This window comes from Abramis brama (assembly GCF_963993115.1).
Source record: "Abramis brama genome assembly, chromosome: 17".
Classification (NCBI taxonomy): domain Eukaryota; kingdom Metazoa; phylum Chordata; class Actinopteri; order Cypriniformes; family Leuciscidae; genus Abramis; species Abramis brama.
In genome coordinates, this window is record NC_139979.1 from 23,560,351 (window position 1) to 23,583,184 (window position 22,834).

Sequence of the window (22,834 nt, forward strand, 5' to 3'; positions counted from 1 at the left end):
AAGAACAAAGACCGGAGCCGGCAGACGTTAGCTGAGAAAGAGCATTCAACGCGAGAGGGTTTGCCTTTTCGTTTTTTGGAAAGTAACAACAAGAAGATTAGAAGATATGACACCGTTTATGATTGTTCTGGGGTTAGCACTGGTTTTTGAAGGTGAGCAGTCATGATAGAGGACGTGAATCATTAAAATGTTGTTTAATCATTGTTGTTTAATATATTCTTTCGTCTTGTAGATTTAAATGTGCAATCTTTCTGTGTTCTGCAGGTGGTCAGTGTCAGGAACATGAAGTGTTCGTGGCTCATGGTTCTGTAGCAGTTCTGCCATGTATGGACAAGTCCTCTATGCTCTCATATCCCACTGCAGTTTACTGGAGCCGGATGATCGGAGAGTAAGAACATCTCATCCATCCATCCATACATCCATACATCCATCCAATCACACAATCAATCATCCATCCAATCATCCAATCATCCATCCATCCATCCATCCATCCATCCATCCATCCATACATCCAATCATCCAATCATCCATACAATCATCCATCCATCCATACATACAATCACATACAATCGTACAATCATCCATCCATTCATAAACGCATCAATCCTAGACCTGACAATCAATTAGCACAAGAGGATGACCATTTTTAAGTCTTGCTCTTTTTTTCTCAATTTCCTAGTTCACTGAAGACAGTTTGGCGACGAGAGAAGAGCGGGTTAGAGTTTCGTCCGATTAGAGACCAACCACGCGCTACCTGCCCCGTTCCCAACTTTGGAAAGGGCGATTACAGCCTTCACATCGCTGGAACGACAATTGAAGATGGAGGAAAGTACGTCTGTGAGGTTGAGGGAAAGACTCGGATGGTGAAGGTCATCATGCTCAGGGTTATGAGAGGTAACAGACACAAACAACCAAGAATTTGCCACATCTTCTTTGATAAGCCATTGGAAATAATCTTATCAGTAACATTTTCTCTTTCTTCACAGCGTCATTTTCTCCAGCAGTTGTGGTTGAGGGCTCAAGTACGGCGGCAATGTGCGAAGTTATTCCTACGACATCATTTGTAACAGTTAACTGGAAGAGAAACGGCCATTTTATAAGTAGAACCAGCCTCTCTGATGTGTCTCAAAGAGATGCAGGAATCTGGACCTGTCAGGTTTCACGCAAAGGTGCGGTAGTAGAGGCAACCGCAGACCTACAGGTCAAAGGTGAGTGTTTGTTTTAAACGCCGGCTTCTTTTATTAATAACTTCTACAGGAGTGGCTCATTCACCTTCTCTGTTCCCTCTCCAGGAATCGCCACCCCTCAGGACGACTCTTCAGTGTTGTACGCCGCTATGGGTTCCTCCGTCTCCTTGCCCTGCCTGTTTACTGATGGTCTGATCCCAAACACTGTGACCTGGAACAGAACCGAGTCTCCTCGTCCTCTCCCTGCATCTTTCGACTGGCCTCTTGGGTCCGCAGCGTCTGCCGCTATACAGACAGTGGAGGATGGAGATGAAGGGATGTATATGTGCTCAGGAAGGATGAAGGCATTGAAAAGAGAGGGAATTAAAGTACAGAGAAGGATGGAGCTAGTCGTTGCTCGAGGTGAGTGGAATCACTCAGAATACTCCAGTTTGTCAGCTAAACCTTTTAAACTTTTATCAACGTGGCTTTACAAAAAGAGACAAAAGGCCTATGAACATACATATGAACAGCTGTTCCTTTTTTTAAAAATCAATTCACACAGTGTAAAAAAAAATTATATACCTGAATGAGTTATTTTTTAATTAGCCTTTGACCATCAAAGTGGGCTTAATCTCCTCATAACTTCTGATCTGTGGATTTCTGAATTTGCTGAATGCTGATCATTTTGTATTTTTTGTCTGTGTAGTTTTGAGCTCCTCGGCATCCAGTGGTAACGGACCCGTGACCCTGACCTGCCATCTCAGCAACTCCAACAACATCACTTCCTATGAATGGCTCCGTGTAACTTATGGACCAAACGACACTCAAATGGTGACCTCTGTTCAGAAGACAGAAGAGAAGAGCTTCAGGATTCAACAAGTGACTGAGAAACATGCTGGTGAATGGATGTGTCGGTACTACGGGACAGAAGGAGCTCTGGGGAATGTGACTTATCATTTTCACATTATGGGTAGGTAGTGCAGTTATATAGCAGTAAAGGATTTTTTTTTTTTTTTTTATAGAATCATGATTGGAATCAAATTAGAAGCCCTACATTTTCATTAATTCTCTGTTTTGTTCATTTCTACAGGTGCTCTAAAGAATGAAAATTCAAGTCCTGGCAATAAAACCGCTATGGTGATGGGATTAGGATTTTTGTTCTTGGTGATATTCCTGGTTTTGTTCCAGATGTACAGAAACTATCGCAGGGTACGTTTCAGTATCAAGTCTTGATTTAATAATGCAATTCATGCTCATTCATTTATGCAGTAAACTGAGTCTGACATACTTTCAGTTTCAGTTTAAAATAGATTGTAATTATTTATATCTCATATTCATCCCATTTATTCCTCCTTACAGAAGAAGATGATCCTGCTTTACCCAGCAATGGAAACCATCGTCCATCAGGCCACCACTGAACGAGAGCAGAGACAAAGGAGCAAGGCAAAGATGACTGAACCTTGTGTTGGAGATCCCAGATCAGTGTGTGTGTAAAAAAAAAAATTTGGTTGTTTTTTATGTTGTTGTTTTTTAAATGCCTGTGTGTTACTTTATGTTAATGTGTGCATTTTAAATGCAGACGATTGTAGCAGTCCATTTAAACTGTAAATATATTACCGGCATGTAGCCTAAATGTATAAGCCTACATTTTGTATAAACTAATTTTGGTGCAAATATATTTTCACATATAAATGTAAAATCTGTGTAAATAAAGTAATAAAATGAAACCGTACTTTATTTCGCATGTTTTAATTTAATTCTTTTTTTGTGCACAGTATTACAAACAGGTTTCTTAAATGCAGTTTCTTTTTTACAAGAAAAAATGTACACAACAATTCTGTACACAATTACATTTCGGTAAATATAATTATAACTATACAGTAGACACAATGTTAATCATTTTTTCATAAAAAATGTGAAGACTGTGTGTGTATATATAAGTATCACTCAAATATATTTGACTGTAATAGTCATGCTACATAATCATTCAACAGCACCGCAGAACCATTATATATTACATTTCTGCAAACACTTTTCACACAATTCAAGTAGCCTACACTAAATCTACATACTAGACCACTACACTACACTTAAACTACACCTCACTGCATTCTGTTTCATCTTGCCGCTCTGATCTTTTCGTCTCTGACCTGCGAAGCTCATTTATGGTCAGAATTGGATCAAACCAGTCTTCATCATCAAAGTCCTCAAAACCGAAAACCTCCTCATCGTCAAAACACCAGCCTGGCCAGTCAACACTGACGCCCTCCATGACATTTCTGCCACAAGGGAGAGAACAGGGATTAATGGGTTAATGTCTTCGAAAGAGTAATGGTTACTGTTATTTCCCTGGTAAAATGTCATTTTTGGCTAAATGGTAATAGGGTTGATAAATTTTGAGGTATAAATTAATGAATAAATTAACACATTTCATTAATATTAACTCTTTCCATGCCATTGACGGAATTTTCCGCCTTTCCATGTTTTCACTGTTATACGATAGGGGGCGCTATTAAACGTCTCCTGAAAGAGGACAGAATCTCCTGATTAAAACACAGACAACAAAACAGGATCAGAAACAAGCAATAAAACATTGCTTTTGCACGTTGTAAACGTGATTTTCTCAGCTTTTTGTTCAAATGTTGCCTTTTTTTATGAAACACCCACATTCAAGTGTTGATAAAAAAATGCATGAAGCTAAAAATAAAACGGTTGTTGTTGTTGTTGTTGTTGTTGTTGTTTAAAAGCAGAGGCTCTGTTCTTTCTTTTGATAGGCTTTATTGCATGTTCAGATATTCATACAACAAAATATTCCGGGGGCCATGAAAATTTTTTGTGAAAATTATCAAAAACATTTGCAGTGGCTGGCGACTTTTTAAAAAAACGCTGGCGGAGAAAAAGTATTAACAAAACATGATTATATATAACATTAGCCTATATAATATTGTTTTTCTTTTTTTCTTTTTTTTCTTTAAAGACTTTTAACTCTTTCCCTGCCAGTTTTTTTTTTTTTTTTTTTGGGACCATTTTCAAAAAAAAATCATGGCCCCCAGAATATTTTGTTGTATGAATATCTGAACATGCAATATATAAAAAGAAAGAACAACAGAACCTCAGTTTTTAAACAAACAAACAAAAAAAAAAAAAAAATCTGTTTTATACTTTTCTTATCAACACTTGGATGTGGGTAAGTTTCATTACAATGACTATCCAGATCGGATTCAGAACGATGATCAAAACATAGAGCCATCAACACCCTCAATGCTTGCACAGTCCTATAGCTCGTTCTGGGTCGACATTTCATTCGGTAACGTTAGGCAGTTTTGATGTATGTGCTGTTTAATGTTGATGATCGAGTAATTTTACATATGCATATGATTACAAATGATAAAGCTCGTTTTTGCTTGTGTTTTGATCAGGCGATCCTGTGTACTCTTTCAGGAGACGTGTAATAGCGCCCCCTACAGTAAAACAATGAAAACATGGAAAGCCGGAAAATTCTGTCAATGGCGGGGAAAGAGTTAAAAGAAATTCATATTTTGACACCATATAATGCTTATCAGACCATAAAGTAGCGTTTATTCAAATTTTGAAATGTCATGAACATTTTTAAAGATATTTTTACAGACCCCCTTTAGCCTACCTTCAAAGACCCTGAGGGGCCCACAGACCCCTAATTGAAAACCATGAATAGAAAGCACTAAGTACATTCAAATAGTTAGAAATGTCATGAAGCTTAATTCATGTGTTATAATGTATTTGAATGTACTGTACATTAACTTCTGATCTGTTCTGAGCATTACATAACATTTTAAATTACCTATTAAAGAAATGCATTATTAAGTGTATTGCATCTGTATGATGTGTAATTCTGTTTTCAGGGGAAGCCTGACTCCTAATGGTCCTTATGAAGAACTAACTGTACTATTATGAGATATATATATACTTCAGTAACATTTTAGAACAATGATGTGGTAGAATTATCTTACAATTTCCAGCGAAGGTTTGAATATAATAATTAGAGAGAATCTTATGTAACAGTACACAGATGAATTGTGTGTGGGCAGAGAGAAGAAATAACGCACATGAAACTGTCAAGTTCCGCAGTGCAGTGAAGTCTCTCTACAGTCATATCTAACAAATGGAACAAATACACTTAAAATGAAAATGATTGATTTTCCACTGGGCAGTAAAGGGTTATTTCTGGGTTTAATTTAGGAGGAAAAATATTTATATCTTAAGTAAAAAAAAATGACACATGCATAAATACATTCAAAGTGGTGTTTTAAACTTAGTGCCGTGACAGATGCTGTGTATATTTACATAAATATGTATATTTATGCATATATTTATCAAAACGTTCGCATATTATTTCTTCCTTGAGGTTTGTTGGTAAAGTTTCAATTTAAAGTAATGTAATGTACTGTAATTTCATTTAATTTCATTTTTCTCATTATTTTCAACCCTCTCTTTTGCAGCTATGCTTACTTTCCATGTAGTTTTAAAAATATTAAAATTATATAAATCATACAAATTATAAATTATAAACATAATATTAAATAGATTATATAATATTCTATTATAAATGATTAATTTAATAAAAAAAGTAGCCAGTGCAACCTGTGCTCCTTCAAAAAATGTTTGCATGACAAGTCACCATCTGATGGTTTTATAATGTGATTCTTCATGATTTGGCCCCATTAAAAACAGTTCATTACTGTAAAACTTAGATTGTGTGTTCTGTAGCAATAGTGATGCATGTAGACTCACCCGTCTTTCTCATCCTCACTTCCATCCACATTTCCTTCTCTCCATCCGTGTGTGGATATCATACTGGGTCCTGCAGATTTCTCTCCTTCCGCCTCTCTCTCTCCCTCACTGGCCGATGGTGACGGAGAGATGGAGATAGTAGGAGAATTCTTTGGAGTCGAGGTCCTCTCTTTTGCCTTTCCCACTCTTTTTCCCAGTGCACGTTCCTTTTCCCGTTCCTTAGCCCTCTGCAGCAGGTGCTGGAGCGGAGAATGGTGAAGCTGGTCGGCGTCTGGTGGCGGTGAGGGACTGCGTCTGTGAGAGGAGCTGATCTCCGGGATGGAGGCGCTCCTCTGGGTCTTTAGTTTGGGTTTTGTCTGACGGTTCCCATCAGGCGTCTGCTCAGGTTCAGAGTGCGTCTCAGGATCTGGCGAGGATCTCTTTTCAGGAACATGCCATAACGTTTCATGGTTGTTTTTTAGAGATCCCAGCTTTAGCACTCTGTGCGAATCCTGGGGTTTAACGCAAGGGTTGGATGCTCTTCTCTGGTTCCCATTGGAGTTTGTATTGGGAGGAAGCTCCAATCCATTCGCAGCTTTCTTGGAAATATCAGGGTGGATAGATGGTTGCAAATTTTTCGGATGCTTCCTCCGTAAGCGAGGAGACTTCATGATCCTGATGAACCTCCCTGATTCTGTGAGGAAACCATCGGCATCTTCTGGTTGGCTGCACAAAGAATTCTTACTGATTCCTTGAGAGTCATCATATGGATCCAGATGTGGTTTCTCTGTTTCTACACTTGCACTACATGTCGCTGTAGTTACTGGAGGCTTGATGGATGAAGAAGTGCTTGGCATGGATTGGCTAGAAGTGCCATTTTTCTCCACATGTCCACCTGGCAACAACGAGTGTCCATTTCTCACAAGTAAGTCCTGTTGTGTGATTTCATTAGAGTTTGAAGATGGCTGTTGTCCATGATTCCATGTAACTCGCCTTTCATTCATAAATGGGACCTCTTCCTCTTCCCACTGCCTGGTTCTCCCTTCATTAGTTTTAAATCCAGCTGAATCAGTCTTTCCCACAACTTCTTCATGAGCTGATTTGCTCTGATCATTTCGATGACCGACACGTGGAGAGTTTTTATCCTCTGCCGGCTGTTGAACTTTACTTTGCTCCACGTCTGTCTCCACATCTGTCTCAGAAGTGCGTCTTTGATAACTTAATCTGTTTAGAGACTCAAAATCACTATCAGATCTGTCACTATCTGACTGGCCACCAGGATCCTCTATGACTTTGTCAGCCAGTTCATTCGGAATGGGAGGTCTCTCTGATCCAACTAACTCTGCCTGTCTTGTGGTCTTCAGGGTTTTGTTGGTCTCATTTCTCCTCAAAATCTCCAATGCTGCCTAAGAATATCAACAAGAATCAGTTATAATTACAAACTGTTCAACTACGTTTGACTTTCTGATTCAGTATTCTTTTCACAATCTTAAATACTGCACAGGTGCATTATGGTATAATAGGCACTTTCCATATAACACTTTAGTGTCCACTCCAGTTACTTCTTAAAAAAACAAAGCCCATGTTTTTCCCCTCAGAAATGAACTCATTTAAATTTTCAAACACAACGCAAATGCAGCGTAATATAAGCATGACCTGTTTACCGCATTATACACACACACCCCTATTTACCGCATGATTTATACCTATATACCTCATTTTGTGTCCTATTTGTGGAAAGTGCCAAAAGCCAAAAGTAGAAAGTTCAATGCATTCATTTCTAAATACCAAATGCCAGTTATTCAGGGTTGGGCTTGCACACCCTGTCACACTGGTGTTTGATATTGAGTGTGTTTGCGAGTACCTGTGTCTCACGCAGAGCAGACACCCATGTCGCGCAGTGGTCTGGACTGGGTGTGGAGAGGAAGTTCACACTGACAGAACAACCAAGATCACCAACCTCCACCAGCACAAACGAATCTACCAGACAGAGCAACAGAGATAGAGTGAGAATCAGTGTAGTACCCTATAAGAAATATTTACAGAAACATATTACAACTTGAAGTTCCAGTCAATTTTCCTTGAGGTTATAAGTAGATTCCATGTTCAGGTCATTTGCATGTTTGCATTCACAATTGCGTAAACATAATGAATCTTTTGTGACAAGTACCAGGACTTGCATGAGCAGGTCTTTGACACACCTTTCTCTGATTCAAAAAGCCCAATTAGAAACCAGCTTATCAAGTAATATGCCAATCTGAGCCCTGACATGCTAAGAACAGTATGCTAAATTATATAAAACAGAATTCCATGTGGAAAATCAATGTGCATGTTAATGCTGACTGGTTATATGTAATGTATTCTGTGTCTTTGTGCATTTTCTACAGATTTTAGGTTGTAATATTTGACATTTGTTATTGTATATACATATATTTGTATCTCTTTTTTTCCCATTTTGCCTCTTATATGTATGCATGGTATCTAACTAAACATTTATTTTGCAAACTGTGAAATATGAGTGATACCTTACATAAGTTATTTTGTACATCATGCCTTATTATTAAAATCTAGCACAGAATATTAAAATAATAAAAATTGGTTCTCGTTTCAGTTGATGCTCCTGCAGCTTTTTGTGCCATCATGATTATTACTTTAAGAAAACTGACCTTTGAGTGATCAATGTCACAAATTTGCTTATTTGCTTAGGGACCTAAAAAAAACTTTTTTTTTAGGATTTTTAATCCTAAAACTTTATGCTTATTTCTGGACTTAAAATTATTTTTATTTTTTAAATCACGTTAAATTTTAAATTCCAGATTGTGAATATATATGGTATGCACTCAGAGAGAAGTCACGAAGGCCCAATTTACTGTTTTAATATAATGGAATTTTCTGTACTGATTTTTGTTTCACCTGTATTTTGAATTCCACTTTGCATTTTGTTGTGTTTTAAAGTCACCATGAACAACATTTATCTGTGCACATCATTATTATTATTTTTAATTCATGTGCCCTTTAATCAAAATAACTTCTATTGCAGCAACATCTCTCTGATGATGTGTTTACTGGTGTGAGGGCGGGGCAACCTGTCACTCGCATGAGATCGACCAATAAAAAACCACAACCATCCAACGATCCAATCAATTCCTGATGGGCAAAATCAAGTCCCTCCCTACATTTTTTCTTGTCGGAGAAGCAGTTTCACTCGAACATATGTCACAATAGGGAAGGAAAGACTATTGCAACTTCAATTTCAGTTAAAGGAAATGTATGTAAACTATGACTGAAGTTTCAGGTGAGGTAAGGATTATGGAATTATTATATACAGTAGGAAGTTGTGGACACACTCACAGCCATCTTTGAGCTGAATGCAGTGTATTCTCTCCAGAGACAGAGGGGGGCGCACTACCTTCAGTTTGTCTGATTTCCTCTGTGTTTTGGTCATCAACAACACATCAGTGAAGAGCAGGACCACAAGCTCCTAACATAACCAGAAAAGAATGTTGAAATTCTGAGGCAAATACAATTAATAGGCAACATCATAATCATATTCGTCTTGTTTGTCTTGTCACTTGCCTTGTTGTCCTTTCTTACTCTGACTTTCAAAGTTTCTTCCAGTAATAGCCTCCGTATGACATTTGGTCCAACCCCCCTCATCGGACTTGTCAAATCAAAGCAGCACAACTCACGAACATGCTGTGGGTGAGATCATTTTGTTAGGCTTTTTTCTTTTTAAAGCAAACATTGTTCTAACATTGTATCTTTTGTTTACCTTGTCCATTTCTTCACTCAGACCTTCTATCTTGTATCCCTCTATCCTTTGAGCAGCAACAGAAAGGGCTTGTTTCAGATGCATATAGTCATTGATAGATTCCAGAAAATGATTGACACTCTTCAACTACAGGACAGAGAGAGGCAGTGAGTGAGAAAAACAGAGTGCAGATCTTTATCTTTAACTTCAATGATAGAATAAAGACTGTGCAAGCATATTTATTTTCGAGAGAGAGAGAGAGAGGTATAGAGAGACAGAGATTACAAGGATAAAAAAACGCGATGCAGCTCAAGAGTTTGAATTTTCTAATTTTTTTTAGTGGTGGGATATTTCACACATAATCTATCTATAAATTACAGGAACGTCTGTCTGTCTGTCTGTATGTCTATTATTCACATATCTCTCGAACCTTTAGTCCAATGGATTTCAAACTTGACAGGTGTCTTGCTACGGGCACGAGTAAGTGCAGTTCCAAGTTTGACGTTGTTTGGATTAGAAATACAAAATATATCGGTAAATATATCGGTAAAAGAAGCACTTAGAAGGTTGTGGTTTAAAAATAAACATTCTGACATAAACACTCTGTCAGCTACACTGTTTACTTCGGAATATTATATCTATCTATAAATTACAGGAACGTCTTTCTGTCTGTCTGTGTGTGTGTGTGTGTGTGTGTGTGTGTGTGTGTGTGTGTGTATGTTATTCGCATATCTCTTGAACCGTTAGTCAGATGGATTTCATACTTGACAGGTATTTTTGATGGTACTTTGATGTCATTCACCGATCGGTCTGTGCAGCGCCGGTTCAAGTCGAACAAGCCTTGAGTGAGCACAGCGTAGGACCAGAGACAGAGAGGGTCGAAGAAAGCAGTGGAGCTTAAGTAGCGTTTTCTCGGAGTTCACTGTGTAGTCTGCTCCCTGAATCGTCGCGCTTATTCATTTGTGGATGTTAACTGAATCTGTAAGTCAGCTACACTGTTTATTTCTGAATGTTATATATTTTATTCTGGTGCGCTTAACGTTATCGCTACTGTGTAATAGTAGCCTATCCTATTCACCAACTAAATATATCCTATTCAGTGCGTTCACAGTCTCTTTCACGGCCATCATTTGTAATAGCCTATTCACAAACTGTTTGCTCAAGCGTAGTGTTTTCTCAGAGTTCACTGTGTAGCCTGCTCCCTGAATCGTTTAGTTCAATTTTCCATATTTATTGTATGTCATTATGTCAGTATCAGTATTTGCTTTCTACCATGCACAAATAAAAATGTCACTGAACTTTTGCTGTGTAATTGTAACAATGAGCACTCAAACATACCGAATCAACAATTACTAAAAACACACACAAAAACTGATTTTGCACGGTCACTTTGCACTAGTATATTAGATTATTAATACCAACTACTGAAAGTGCTTCTATTTTTATTCTATTCCATTCTTCAATTGTATTTTTATTTGTCCCCTTTATTGGTTTAATGACAGCAGCACTTGAACTGCATGAAAAATTGTTTGCAATACATAATTATTGCAAACAATTATTAAAGTTCTTTATATATTCTTATATATTTCTTATATATTTTAGTGTTCTAATCACTTTCCAAAATCCTGAAATTTCATCAATTAAATGTGGTCTCTTTTGAACTCAGTAGACATGCAGTTTTATATTGTTGCTCTCAGGCAGAAACCTAACTTTTCAGGAAAAGGAAAAAAAACTCTACAGACGAGCAAAAAAGTTCTGAAGGCACACCAAGGAGAAAGTTTTTCTCTTTCACTCTGATGTCTGCCAAGTTCAACCACAGATGTCTCTCCGTGGCCACCATCGCCACCATTGAATGACTAATAGCAATGTCTGTTTGTTTGGTGGCCAAATCCGTAGTGTGGTGTAGCTCAGCGACCACTTCGGGGGACAGTCCCTGCCGCTGATCCAAATCCTTAAGCAGATCTGCCTGGTATGCCTGCAGCACGTTCATTCTGTGCATGGCCATTCTCATTCAAGCGTGAGGTGGTCCGCAACGGCTCAGACGGCAGGGATGGAGCCTTTAAAGAGGATGCATCAGCCTGAGAGAGATAGCCTGTAAGCGTCTCCTCAATAGGATGCATCCTCACATATCCCCACTCACTCAATCCCTCCACACTCAAATAGTTTGAATGCTGAAATGGATAGATGCGAGCTGAATATGGCCTCTTCCATGACTTCTCCACCTCAGCGTAGAGTTCGAGAAGAAACGGAAGGCTCATTGGAGTGGGACGGTTATGGCAGGAACCATCTGTCGAGTCTTCCACGAGTGGCTTCCTGTCTCTCGTGCCTCTAAACCAGGCCATTACATCCAGCAATTCCTCGTATGCAGGGCTGGTAGGCTGAGAGAGCTCACTAAAAGCTGTATCTTTGCCCTCGTCAACTACATCTGTCTCCTCCTGGCTGGATGGCACCAGCAACATGCTATCTGCTGGATCCGAAGACTCAAGAGAGAGTCCTGATCCAGCAGTCAGTGATCCTGATCGCTCGAGCCAGTGCTTGAGGAACGCAAGTGAGACATACCTTTCTTAAAATCCTCAGCCAGCTCGACTTGTAATCCCCACAACTACGGTCTACGCCGTGCCTCAGCTACCGTAGGGCCCATGCCGTGGGGCGCAGGCGCTTGTCCCGCATCCCTCGAGAATAGGGCCAAGTGCGAACAAAGCTTACTCATTGTGAATCTCTAATAATGGGTGCATTCAGATCTCTTGAGAACTTAGCGCACGTGCTCCTCACCCAAACACATAACACACAGGTCTTGTGTGTCCTCAGGTGTCAAAAACCTGGGACACGGAGGCACACACTTCCTGAAACGCTTGCTTGAGTGCTTAACCATGATAGTTGCCTTCACATGTGCTAACACAAACAAACGTCTCCTGAAGACAAAAAAAAATCTGATGACGTATATTGCATGTGCCCTCTTATACTCTCGGGCGCTCTGCTAGTGATTTCATGGACTGTCATCGGCCAATGAAGTTGTTGTGTTGGTACACGTGCTTCAGACACCAGTCAAGCTGATATCGTTCCATTTATCCTCAAACCAGACACACTATTGAGGTCCACTTCGAAAGGGAACAAGCAGAGACAGTCCAAACTGCATGTGGCACTTCATTCACGATAGAGGCGGGGTGGAGTTATGAGGTTTTACAGAGGATCCAATGGAGTTACAAGGTTTAGTCACAAGCCCTACTCAATACTTTTCATTGGTTAGATATTTGCTAAACCCACAGACAGACGTAAAGGGAGACAGATAGTATTTTTTGTGAAAGCACTATACTAATAAATTTGATTTGAACTTAATTTTCAGATAATATGTCTACATAAATGACAATAAAAAAAATGTACCATTAAAAATATTATGCATTTTGTATTTGTTTTACACAGTACAAATTAAATGTACAGTATATGATGTGATTCATCGCCATTGTGTCACAGTCTCACCATTCTCTCAAGTGCAATTTGGGTGGGGAGGTTTTGTGTGGTCTTCAGAATAGCTTTCAGCAGAAGATGATATTTGGTTATTCTCTGGTGTGCTTTGGCTTGCATGTCGCCGAGTCTCATTCGCCCACACTGTGGATGATTCTCCACCCACTGCAGAACAGATTACATCAAGATAATCAGGACCATCATGCATGCATTTATGTTCATGCAAAATATTTGATTGTAATCTATGGCTTATGTGCATCTGTGGTATGAATTGTGCATCTGAAGTAATACTTCTTTTTATACCCATGATCATATCACAAACTAGCATGTTAACTTTAATAGTGTGGTGTAGTTCTGTTCTTTGACATTCTATATTTTGGTTTAAGTAGTCAATTAAAGATAAGGTTAATTAAACAATTTTTGGATTTAATGTGCAGTTTTTTCTACTATGTACCCTTCAGTAAATAGCTCGCCCCCTAATCAACCACTACAGTCAAACCACCACAAAGGCAGTCATTTCTTGCCTGCTCACTCTGCATACTGTCCACTGGTGCAAAAAACATTGACAGGGGAACTTGGTGTGGTAAACAGTTCATTCGAAATGTGGAAAACAAATTCACACCTCTCCACCCAATTCTTATGTCTATATTTGATTTTTTTCCAGCCTTAATTTAGCTTCAGATAAATTTTTCCTTTTAATGTTTTAAAAGGAAAGTTTCCTTTTAATGTTTTCCCCCCTTTAAATGGCACCTTTAAGATTTATTAAATCTCATTGAAATACATCAGTGGGAAAAAAAGAACTGAAAAAGACAGCATTGTACACATTAACATTAAACCCAACTCAAATCGATTGGCTTAATCAGGGGTGTCCAAATTTGGCCCTGGAGGGCCTCTGTCCTACAGAGTCTATAGCTCCAACTTGCCTCAACACTCCTGTCTGGACGTTTCTGGTATTCCTTCATTAGCTGATTCATGTGTGTTTAATTGGACAGTGGCCCTCCAGGAGCAGGACTGGACACCCCTGGGCTAAATGGTGTTCAAAAAGTTCCAGAAGTGGAGTTTTTCACTCTTTGCAATGCTCCGTCTGTCCGTGTTTGCACGTTTCAGGCATTTTTCAGTGACCCTTTCTGCATTTACATCGTTAAACCAGTATGTGGCACAGTGTCGCTTCAGGTCGAACACACCTAGATGCTTCCTATCCTCGCGTCTTAGCTCCACCCCTTTAGGATGCGAGGGAAGGATACACCTGTGTATCCTCTCTCATGACTCCTCAGGAAGCTTCCTCACTCCTCGTTCCTTGCCTCCTTGAGGTGCAATTAGAGAATTGAGATGTCCTTCAAGATGGCTGAATTCGATTGGTTTCCGGGTCACAGGCTGGAAGACGGAGGAGCGAGGAAACGAGGAAGCATCAATTTAAATATTGAGAAGCACCCCTAGTGTTTTTGAATGAATCAGTTGAACAGATCATTCAATTACTCATACAGGAAGAACTTGTTGCCACCTATTGGTTGGAGCTAACTACTGATTTATTCAGGAACGAACCAAGTGGCTGTTAAATGAGGGAGTTGTTGAATCATTCACTGAACCACTTTGTTTAAAAGCATTGATTTATTTTGTGCTAGGATAAACGAGACAGCTGAAGTTGATTTGGCTTTGTTTGGAATTGTTGGAACTGGAATTTTGTCTCTAAAATGTCAGTAAGTCAATGGCATTGGCTCCAAAGGCTCAGTTATACTCAGAAAATCAACCCTTTACTATTGCTTTATTTGCATTATATTTTTTTCAATTGAATAATTCTTTGCTTTTAACATATGAATATGATTTACTGTACCATAAGATAGGTATGAAAGTGTGGGTTTGTGTCAAGCTGTCTGCGTGCAAACTCCACATTTCTCTCCCCTTCCCAACAGTATTCAAAGTATGCAGGAAAGCGCTCAGGAAACTGGAAGACATAAAAAAAAAATGAGGGAGAAAGAAAAAAAGGGTATTAGGAGATAGCAAAGGTAGATCTGTGTTTAGCTTTATTACTTATAATTTAATGAATAACAGTTTTATCATACCTGCAAACATCCAGCCTCAAGTTTCAGAGGGTCGAAAGGTCGTCCAGTGAGACGGACTTCTTGTAACATTGGATACATCACTTCATGCCAAAAGAGTCGATGTGCGTCAAGGATAGAAGGAAGATTGGAAAAGAGCATTGTGGGGCTGACCTAAGAAAGAAAGAAAGAAAGAAAGAAAGAAAGAAAGAAAGAAAGAAAGAAAGAAAGAAAGAAAGAAAGAAATGGAAAAAGATGAATTGATACAGGTGGTTGCCACAGACACGGGTGCTATCGCCCACACGGTCTACGACAGAGCAAAATAATTTTCCATCTGGTCCGCTCAATATGTTTCCATTTGTGACATCACTGGTAATGCTCCAGATTATAGAGTGAACAGCACATTATTTGACCGCACTTCTGCGGTCATGCTTATGCAGTCAGTCTGTTTACTATTAAGATCTGCTGAGTATGTAACTCTAGAAGGTCAATTCAGAAAAAGAGTTTCCATGTAAATACTTTGTGAAAGATGAGACGAGATGTACATACTTCCTGAAGGAATCCGTATCCATGACAGTGTGACAGTGCTGCCAGCACGAGCTGTGCGAAATGAGTATATGCATTAGCCAAAACTTTAGCATCTGTTGTACATGCATCATTTATATAAAAAGGACTAAGGAACAACGTGTTAAAGAATATCTGCACACCATACATATATTATTTTTCTGATGCATGTTGTTATTGTGGATTGATTGTCTATATCTGATCAAATAAACTGTAATAAATCCATAATAATAAAAAAAAACTGTAATGTTATTACATACTTCTTTGGCAATAGTGAGTTTGTTGATGAAGTTAAGCTCAGTATTAAGAAGCTCCCACAGCGCCTCCTGTTGGTGTCGCTGGGTTTTTGACATAAACTACAAAGACAAAGAAAAAGAGAATGCCATTAATCCTCCACCATACAATCAACAGACTTCTGCTGTCTTTCTTCTCTGTTCTGCCCACTCAAGTTTTTATCCACTGCATTTTATTAACTTTGAGCATGATTCTATTATTCTTTTGGCAGTCATCATCAATCACCCAACCTGCTTCGCAAACATTATGCCTTTTCATTTTCTAATGGTGCACTCCATTTGTCCTAAGAAGAGATAAATTCCTAGTTCCTAGTTCCCAGTAGGAACTTTTAACTTTTCAAGTCAAAGTTGCGACTGGGAAGCTAGGGGGAAGTGCAACAACCCCAACTTCAGAATCGAATATGGCTGCTCAGCGCATCAACTGTAGTGAAACAGAAGAAATATTTTGTTTATTAGCACTTCTGTTTGTCTGTGTCTCAATAAACTCAGTGGTGCACACTATGCACGTCAGCACTATCTGTGCAAATTTAAAATACCACTTTTTTATGTGTTTGTACTGTAAAGGTAAAAGTAATAGGGATACTGGGAAGAGAAGGAGAGGGAGAGGGGATAAGAATCACCAGGAAGGCACTATTTAAATTTCTTAAAGCTGTGTAATTTGTGTAATTTTTTTAAGTTGATTCTTAGCAAAAACACATTGTTTTTTCAAAATGATATGTGCTCATTAATGTGTAATTACTTCTACCAACTAATCAAGTATTCTCGTAAGCGTAGAATCTGCCATTTAGAATACATACGGGCGAGTCGCTCGAATGGCGGCAGCCATGTTGCGCCTCCATCTTGAAAATACATTAGCCAAAGAGGGACATACCCGGAAATTCAAGCTTCGCCTTTCGCGTTTTTACACTCAGTGGCACCGTGACGAATGCGAGGGGGAGATTACTCGCGACTGCCGGCAGATTTGAAATAATACGGCCACCGTAGGAGTTAAAACGCCCTCGGAATGGGAGGGGCTAGAAAGTAATATTCAGTTGGTAGTCATAAACAATTTCACCGCTAGAAAATCCTACACAGTGTAGCTTTAAAGACACAGGGTTGATGAGTAGAATATGAGAACATCATGTTACACACTCCTGTACAGTAGGTGGCGGTATGCACCTAAAAGTTGTTTGCAATCAAGAGATCATGCAATCATGAATCAAGAGAAGAAGAAGGAGGTAAAGTTTGCCTGGACACGTCCATCTTAGTTTTCTGACCTGTGTAGTGAAGTCAGGTGTGATTGTGAAGTCATTCCCATGTAGCTACGACATCCCTCTTCCGAGGTAAATGGAACGTGCCATAACTAATCTAGTTCCAAAATGTATCTGCAGCGGTCAGGTGATACAGCATTCACATAGTACAAGTCAAGACTCTCAGAAAATCCTGACATTGAAACACAAGTCGGAATCTCTGTAATTATGGTAATTCTGACATGACATTAATGTAGGCTACCTTGAGTTTTTCCTCCCATCACATATTATTTCCATCACAAAAGTTGTGCGAGCAAATGCCGTTTTTCTCAGGCTAACGCAAAAGGTTTACGAGAGAATGCAAACGTTTTATGAGTGAACGCAAAGTTTCTTGGAGAACGCAAAAGTTTAGCTAGATAACCAACTCGATCTCATGAGAAAACTTAGCTATTTTGCGAGGTAGTGATTTCGTATGAATTCATATGATGTGATTGATACAAAAACATGATTATAAAAAAAAAACGTAAGCATGAAGGTACACTCCTAATCCCAACCCCTAAATTCATAAATACGTACGTAGGCCTAACCATTTGTGTGGCATAAGCAGATCATACAAAAAGTACAAATTCATCCAAATTAGCAACCAATTCACTAAAATGTATAATAGTTACGAATAGTCATGAGATTGTCATGGAGAGAACGCAAAGCATTGAAATTATTTTTACCCTCCCATCTGAAATTTTCCCATCAACATGTCCCTTTAGGGGCTGAATAGAAATCTTTCTCCCAATTCCCTCTAGTTCCCTCTCTCTCCCATCCATCCATACCTCATGAGAGTGCACTATGTCTGTCCAGCTCTTTTCCAGTGTTCTTTCAGTACCTCCCTCTCCCCATGTCCACCTCAGGTCAGCAGGTATGTTGAAAGAATCCAGAGCTTGTTTCAGTGCATCCACCTGCCCCTGGAGAGAGAGAGAGAAAGAACAGAAATGTAATAGAAAAAAAATGTTGTTTAGTACAAATACCGAAAACATACATACCCAATTTAGGCAAAAAATGTATTACCTCCAATGTGCTGTTTTTGTCAGACACTCCCTGGCTGAAAAGCGCCTGCTTTAATGCACCTCTGGTCTTCACAATTGCAGATGTTCCCTTGCTCATGGTAGAAAAGTCCACAGATGACCTCCGCTTCTTTTTCTGACAATGCAAAAATTGATATGTGACAAGCTGAATTAACAGCAGCAATCAACCAAAGCCTGAATAACCCATGTTTTGTAGTGACATCCTTAAACAACAACATTTACAAGTAGAAGAAGTAGAAGAGTAGAAGCATTCCTCATAGCCCTAAATACACAGAGGACATTGATTGGTTGATACAATTACATAACCAACAAAGGACATTGCTTCATGTTCTAATTGGTTAAATCACTTGAGGACACACGTACGGCTGTTTCTCCGAACTTCTGAATATGTGAGCACCACTATGTTGAAAGCAGTGGGCATTTGTGTTTTATTAAAAAGACTTCGGCCTTAATTTGTGTTTCAGGGCACCTGGAGGGTTCCAGCAACTCTAAGGTCAAGGTCATTTGATTCCCATGGCCATGGACCACATGCTGATATAATGCTCTATGATAAATAATTGTGTCCTAAATAAAGAAAAAATCTAGTTTAACCCTTAAACGCATACCTAGGGTCTTCAGTGACCCAGGACGTCATGTATACCCTCCTCCTCATTCAATTAGACATCAACCAATCAATTCATTATAAACAATATAACAAGAAAAAAAATGATAAAAGAATGCCAGTTTTTGCACAAATTTAACAGGGTCGCTAACGACCCAAGGTGTGTAAATGTATAAGTAGCCTATATTTTTCTGCACAACAACAATTGAATCTTTGATGACTGAATAAGTGCAGTTCACTTTTAATCCACAAGGAGGCAATATACACAATATACCATACACATCATTGTGTATGAACATAACGATGAAGTGACGTTTCACCCGCAGGCAGAAAAGAAAACAAAAGAATAGGAAGCATCATCAGTAAAAATTATGGCTCAACGACTTACTGCAGAGCAAGTACTGAACGCAATAAAATATTAGTGTCACTGCCACTTGATGGTGGATGTGGTAAAGAAGCTGTCAGCTTTAAAAAATATTGATTTTGAAGATGTTAAAAATGATAGTTTTGAGAAAGTGTTTAAGATCGCGAATATGAGCCAGATGCTGAATGTACTAGGAAATGAGCTCTGACGAGGACAGTGATGATGGTAGGCTATAAAACTGCTCAAACGGAACCCTTCCAAGCTCAAAAAGGTAACAAAATATGCTTTATTTTATTCTTCTGTTACTGTTACTCTAATATCAGAAGAGTTTTATATTATCGCAACAGGGAGAGATCCATCCGAGTTATAGTTCCGGGTCACTTTATTCTCTTTTTTTTGTATTCATGTTGGTCTCATATGGTTGTGAAACACATAGGCTACAATATAAGCCTACTATTAAAATAAATAAATAAATAAAATATTTTCCTTACAACTTGAACTTTATTTACACATTTGCTACATTTTTAAAGGCAAAAAGTTTAGATAATGATGATAATGATTTAATTTAGAATAATTTGGCCCTCCATATTGGGAGGTTGCACCACATGATATTTTACATACAATCTAATCAAACTAACCTTGTTATGTAAAAAAATAAATAAAAAAATAAAGATTAATATTTTAAGAGCCTTATTGACCTTGACACACAGCCATGGTTGGTTTTTAGGTCTCCACTTTGTGATATTATATGTCCTTTTTGTGTTTTACTTATATACATAATATATGCATATTGTTTGACAAGATTTTTTTTTTATAATAAAAGATATTTGATGCCCAAGTACTTAGATGTTCCTTACAAAAATGTCCTCTTTTTAATGAGGCTTTTTTTTCTTCATTATGATATCAGGACAGTAGTAACACAATAAAAAATATTTTCTACTTTTGATCGTCACGTTTTTGATCCCAAATGCAATGCACGTTATTTTATATAAAAGCATCTTCATCTGGCAAACATGATTCAGTGCTGACTGAGAGTTATGAACTCAGTACCTGGTGGCCTATAGTGTGGTATCTGTGTTTCTCTTGTGCCCTCCGCTGGCTGACTGGTGGTACTGCAATAACTCCATCAGGAACGTCTGCCTCTTTGTCTTCCTCCCTCTGTCTATCACTCCTGTCACCGAGGGCAGTTTCCTCTGGGGCCATGACATTGCTCAGTTCCGGTCCTTTTGACGGATTACTAATGTGCACAGATTACAATAAGAGGATTAATATCTTAACACTTGAACGAGAATACGATTAAAGATGGTGAAAGAATAAACAGGGAAAGCAAGAAATCAGAAAGTAGTAGCTGCATTGAGTGATTGCAGAAAAAAAAGTCATGCTATGCTTCATTTATCCCTGTGCATAATATAATGCATAACAGTACAAAACTGTAAACCACAACTGGAAACTGATATCCGACTTCTGAAGCCCACTGCAGCAGTGACCTTTAAATGTTTTTCTATCATGGTGGGTTTATCATTTTTCCATTGACGTCTATTGTTTTGAAATTGAGCTAATGATGACTTCTGTTGTTTTTATATATAGTTAAATGAATTATTATTATTATTATTTTATGCATGTCTTGTTTTTCAATTGAGGACATCCCCAGATATTCCCAAGGTTTAGCTCACTTCTGGGTGTTTTTTTTGTCCCCAAATTCTAAGTAAATATAGTGTTAAACACACACACACACACACACACAGACGTTAGGTTTTCATGTTTCATGGGGACATACCATAGACAATGATGTTTCTACAAACTTTTAAACAAACTGTATAAAGAAAACTTTCTGCATTTTTACGTTTTCAAAGAACATCACTTAGGATGATTAATAAGGCGTTTTCCTCATGGAGACCAAAAAATGTCATGGTCAAGGATTTCATATATTGCCATCTTTGTGGGGACATTAAGTGTAGGGTTTACCGACAACCACACACACACACACACACACATACTCAAACACTCTCATCAATACTCAATTTGCAAGCGACTCTGACATGGACAGACACATTTAAGTTTATAAACACGCACACCCTTACTATGTCTGATTCACACACTTCTCTGTAACTCAGGTGAGTCACATTTACCCAGGCATAAATCTCACGGGCAAGAAATTCATTAGGCTAGTGTGTGATTCATAAGACTCGCACACACATGTTCTGAGAAAGATCTAAAAAGTCAACCCACATTTGACATCACTTTTTGGCAATACACCAATTCCGCTCACCTTGTAAAGATTATCATCAGCGATCTATTGAAAATACGTACGTGAAAGTACGCAAGAACACGCACACACCACCATTCACATCCACATATGTTTACAAATTCACATCTGTCTTACAAGCATACCATGGCATATACTGTACATGAACACAGTAATAACACATCATTTAGAAAAAATTATATACAAGTAATTTAAGTGCCATTTACATCAATAAGTGACAATCTGAAGCGTAAGCAGATTTACAGTAAATCTCAATTTAGATGTGAGTCTTATTTCAGACATTATCCTTAACGACCACACACACACACACACACACACACACACACACTGACTCTCGTGACAAGTCTTCCTCAGTAGATACCTGGTTTTATCTGTGTCCATTTCCCTCAGTCAGACAGACATCTCTTTCTCTCCCTCTTGTCTCCCTTCTAGTCCTCTGTGTATTTTTCTTTTTTGTTCTTTAACCCTTCCTTCAGTAACAGGTTGAGCAAGCGAGACAGGATTCTTTAGTCTTAGATCTCAGGCCTGGCTGCGCCCTGAGAGGATAAACCTGATCGAGCCATTAGTGCTTTCTGATGTGATTGACAACCAGCCAGCTGTTGATCACAGGTGCTTTATTTACAACGTGTGAAGTTATAATTGTTTAGACAGGGATGATAGATTTGTGGTTTAGTACCACATAGACAAGCATGTACACACACACACACACACACACAAATACACACACATGCTCACACAATAAGGAAGAAAGATGCTATTTATGTCCAATCAGGAAATGAATATGCCTGGAAGGTTTTGATTGTTTGCCCAAGAAAAACCCATCAGCATGATGGTGCAGTGATGTTTAGGTAGATTTGGCTCAGGTTTGTTCTTCAAGTGTGAATTTATTTGATTTTTGGACATTTTATCATATTTTAAGGTATGTCCACAGTACAAATTGTGTAGTCAACCAGTGAAAACATGCAGCTCAGTTGATTAAAAATAAAGAACAGGGTAGAGGGCCTGAGAAATATCAGACAGGAACTAATTCATTTGGAAAAGAATGCAGAAAAGCAACATTGCGCAAGATTATATAGACATGCATCAAGACATAATTACACAAGCACCTTCATCAAAGGAGGACACGGCTGGGTGGCGCTTGTCTAGTGGTTAAGGGTCTGGAGGGATCCAGATTTAGTGCTGGCAAGCCCTTTCATCAAAGCTTGAGAGGCTCCTAACAAACAGTTTTATCTAAAAATGGGAATCACTATGAATGAAAAGCAAATTACACA

General features: G+C 38.6%; 2 protein-coding genes across 3 annotated transcripts; one reads left to right on the plus strand and one right to left on the minus strand.

Moving 5' to 3' along the window:
• lag3 (lymphocyte activating 3) lies at window positions 1–2,901 on the plus strand. The gene is made up of 8 exons (XM_084088813.1): window positions 1–152; window positions 265–388; window positions 680–894; window positions 987–1,208; window positions 1,293–1,589; window positions 1,876–2,139; window positions 2,260–2,378; window positions 2,529–2,901. The coding sequence occupies exons 1-8, from the start codon at window positions 107–109 to the stop codon at window positions 2,661–2,663; spliced, it is 1,422 nt and encodes a 473-aa protein (XP_083944939.1). The 5' UTR covers window positions 1–106; the 3' UTR covers window positions 2,664–2,901.
• An 8-nt stretch (window positions 2,902–2,909) lies between these two features.
• plekhg6 (pleckstrin homology domain containing, family G (with RhoGef domain) member 6) lies at window positions 2,910–22,031 on the minus strand. Of its 2 annotated transcripts, XM_084088815.1 has the most exons (16): window positions 21,925–22,031; window positions 20,348–20,534; window positions 18,316–18,447; window positions 18,081–18,212; window positions 15,992–16,087; window positions 15,717–15,767; window positions 15,192–15,341; window positions 14,963–15,073; window positions 13,147–13,296; window positions 9,691–9,816; window positions 9,495–9,614; window positions 9,270–9,399; window positions 7,783–7,898; window positions 5,940–7,324; window positions 5,255–5,303; window positions 2,910–3,448 (listed from the first exon to the last, which is right to left on the minus strand). In XM_084088815.1, the coding sequence occupies exons 1-15, from the start codon at window positions 21,942–21,944 to the stop codon at window positions 5,264–5,266; spliced, it is 2,946 nt and encodes a 981-aa protein (XP_083944941.1). In that variant the 5' UTR covers window positions 21,945–22,031; the 3' UTR covers window positions 2,910–3,448; window positions 5,255–5,263. The 2 variants fall into 2 exon arrangements, with proteins under 2 accessions (XP_083944941.1, XP_083944940.1); XM_084088814.1 differs by lacking the exon at window positions 5,255–5,303.
• Between the last annotated feature and the right edge of the window lie 803 nt (window positions 22,032–22,834).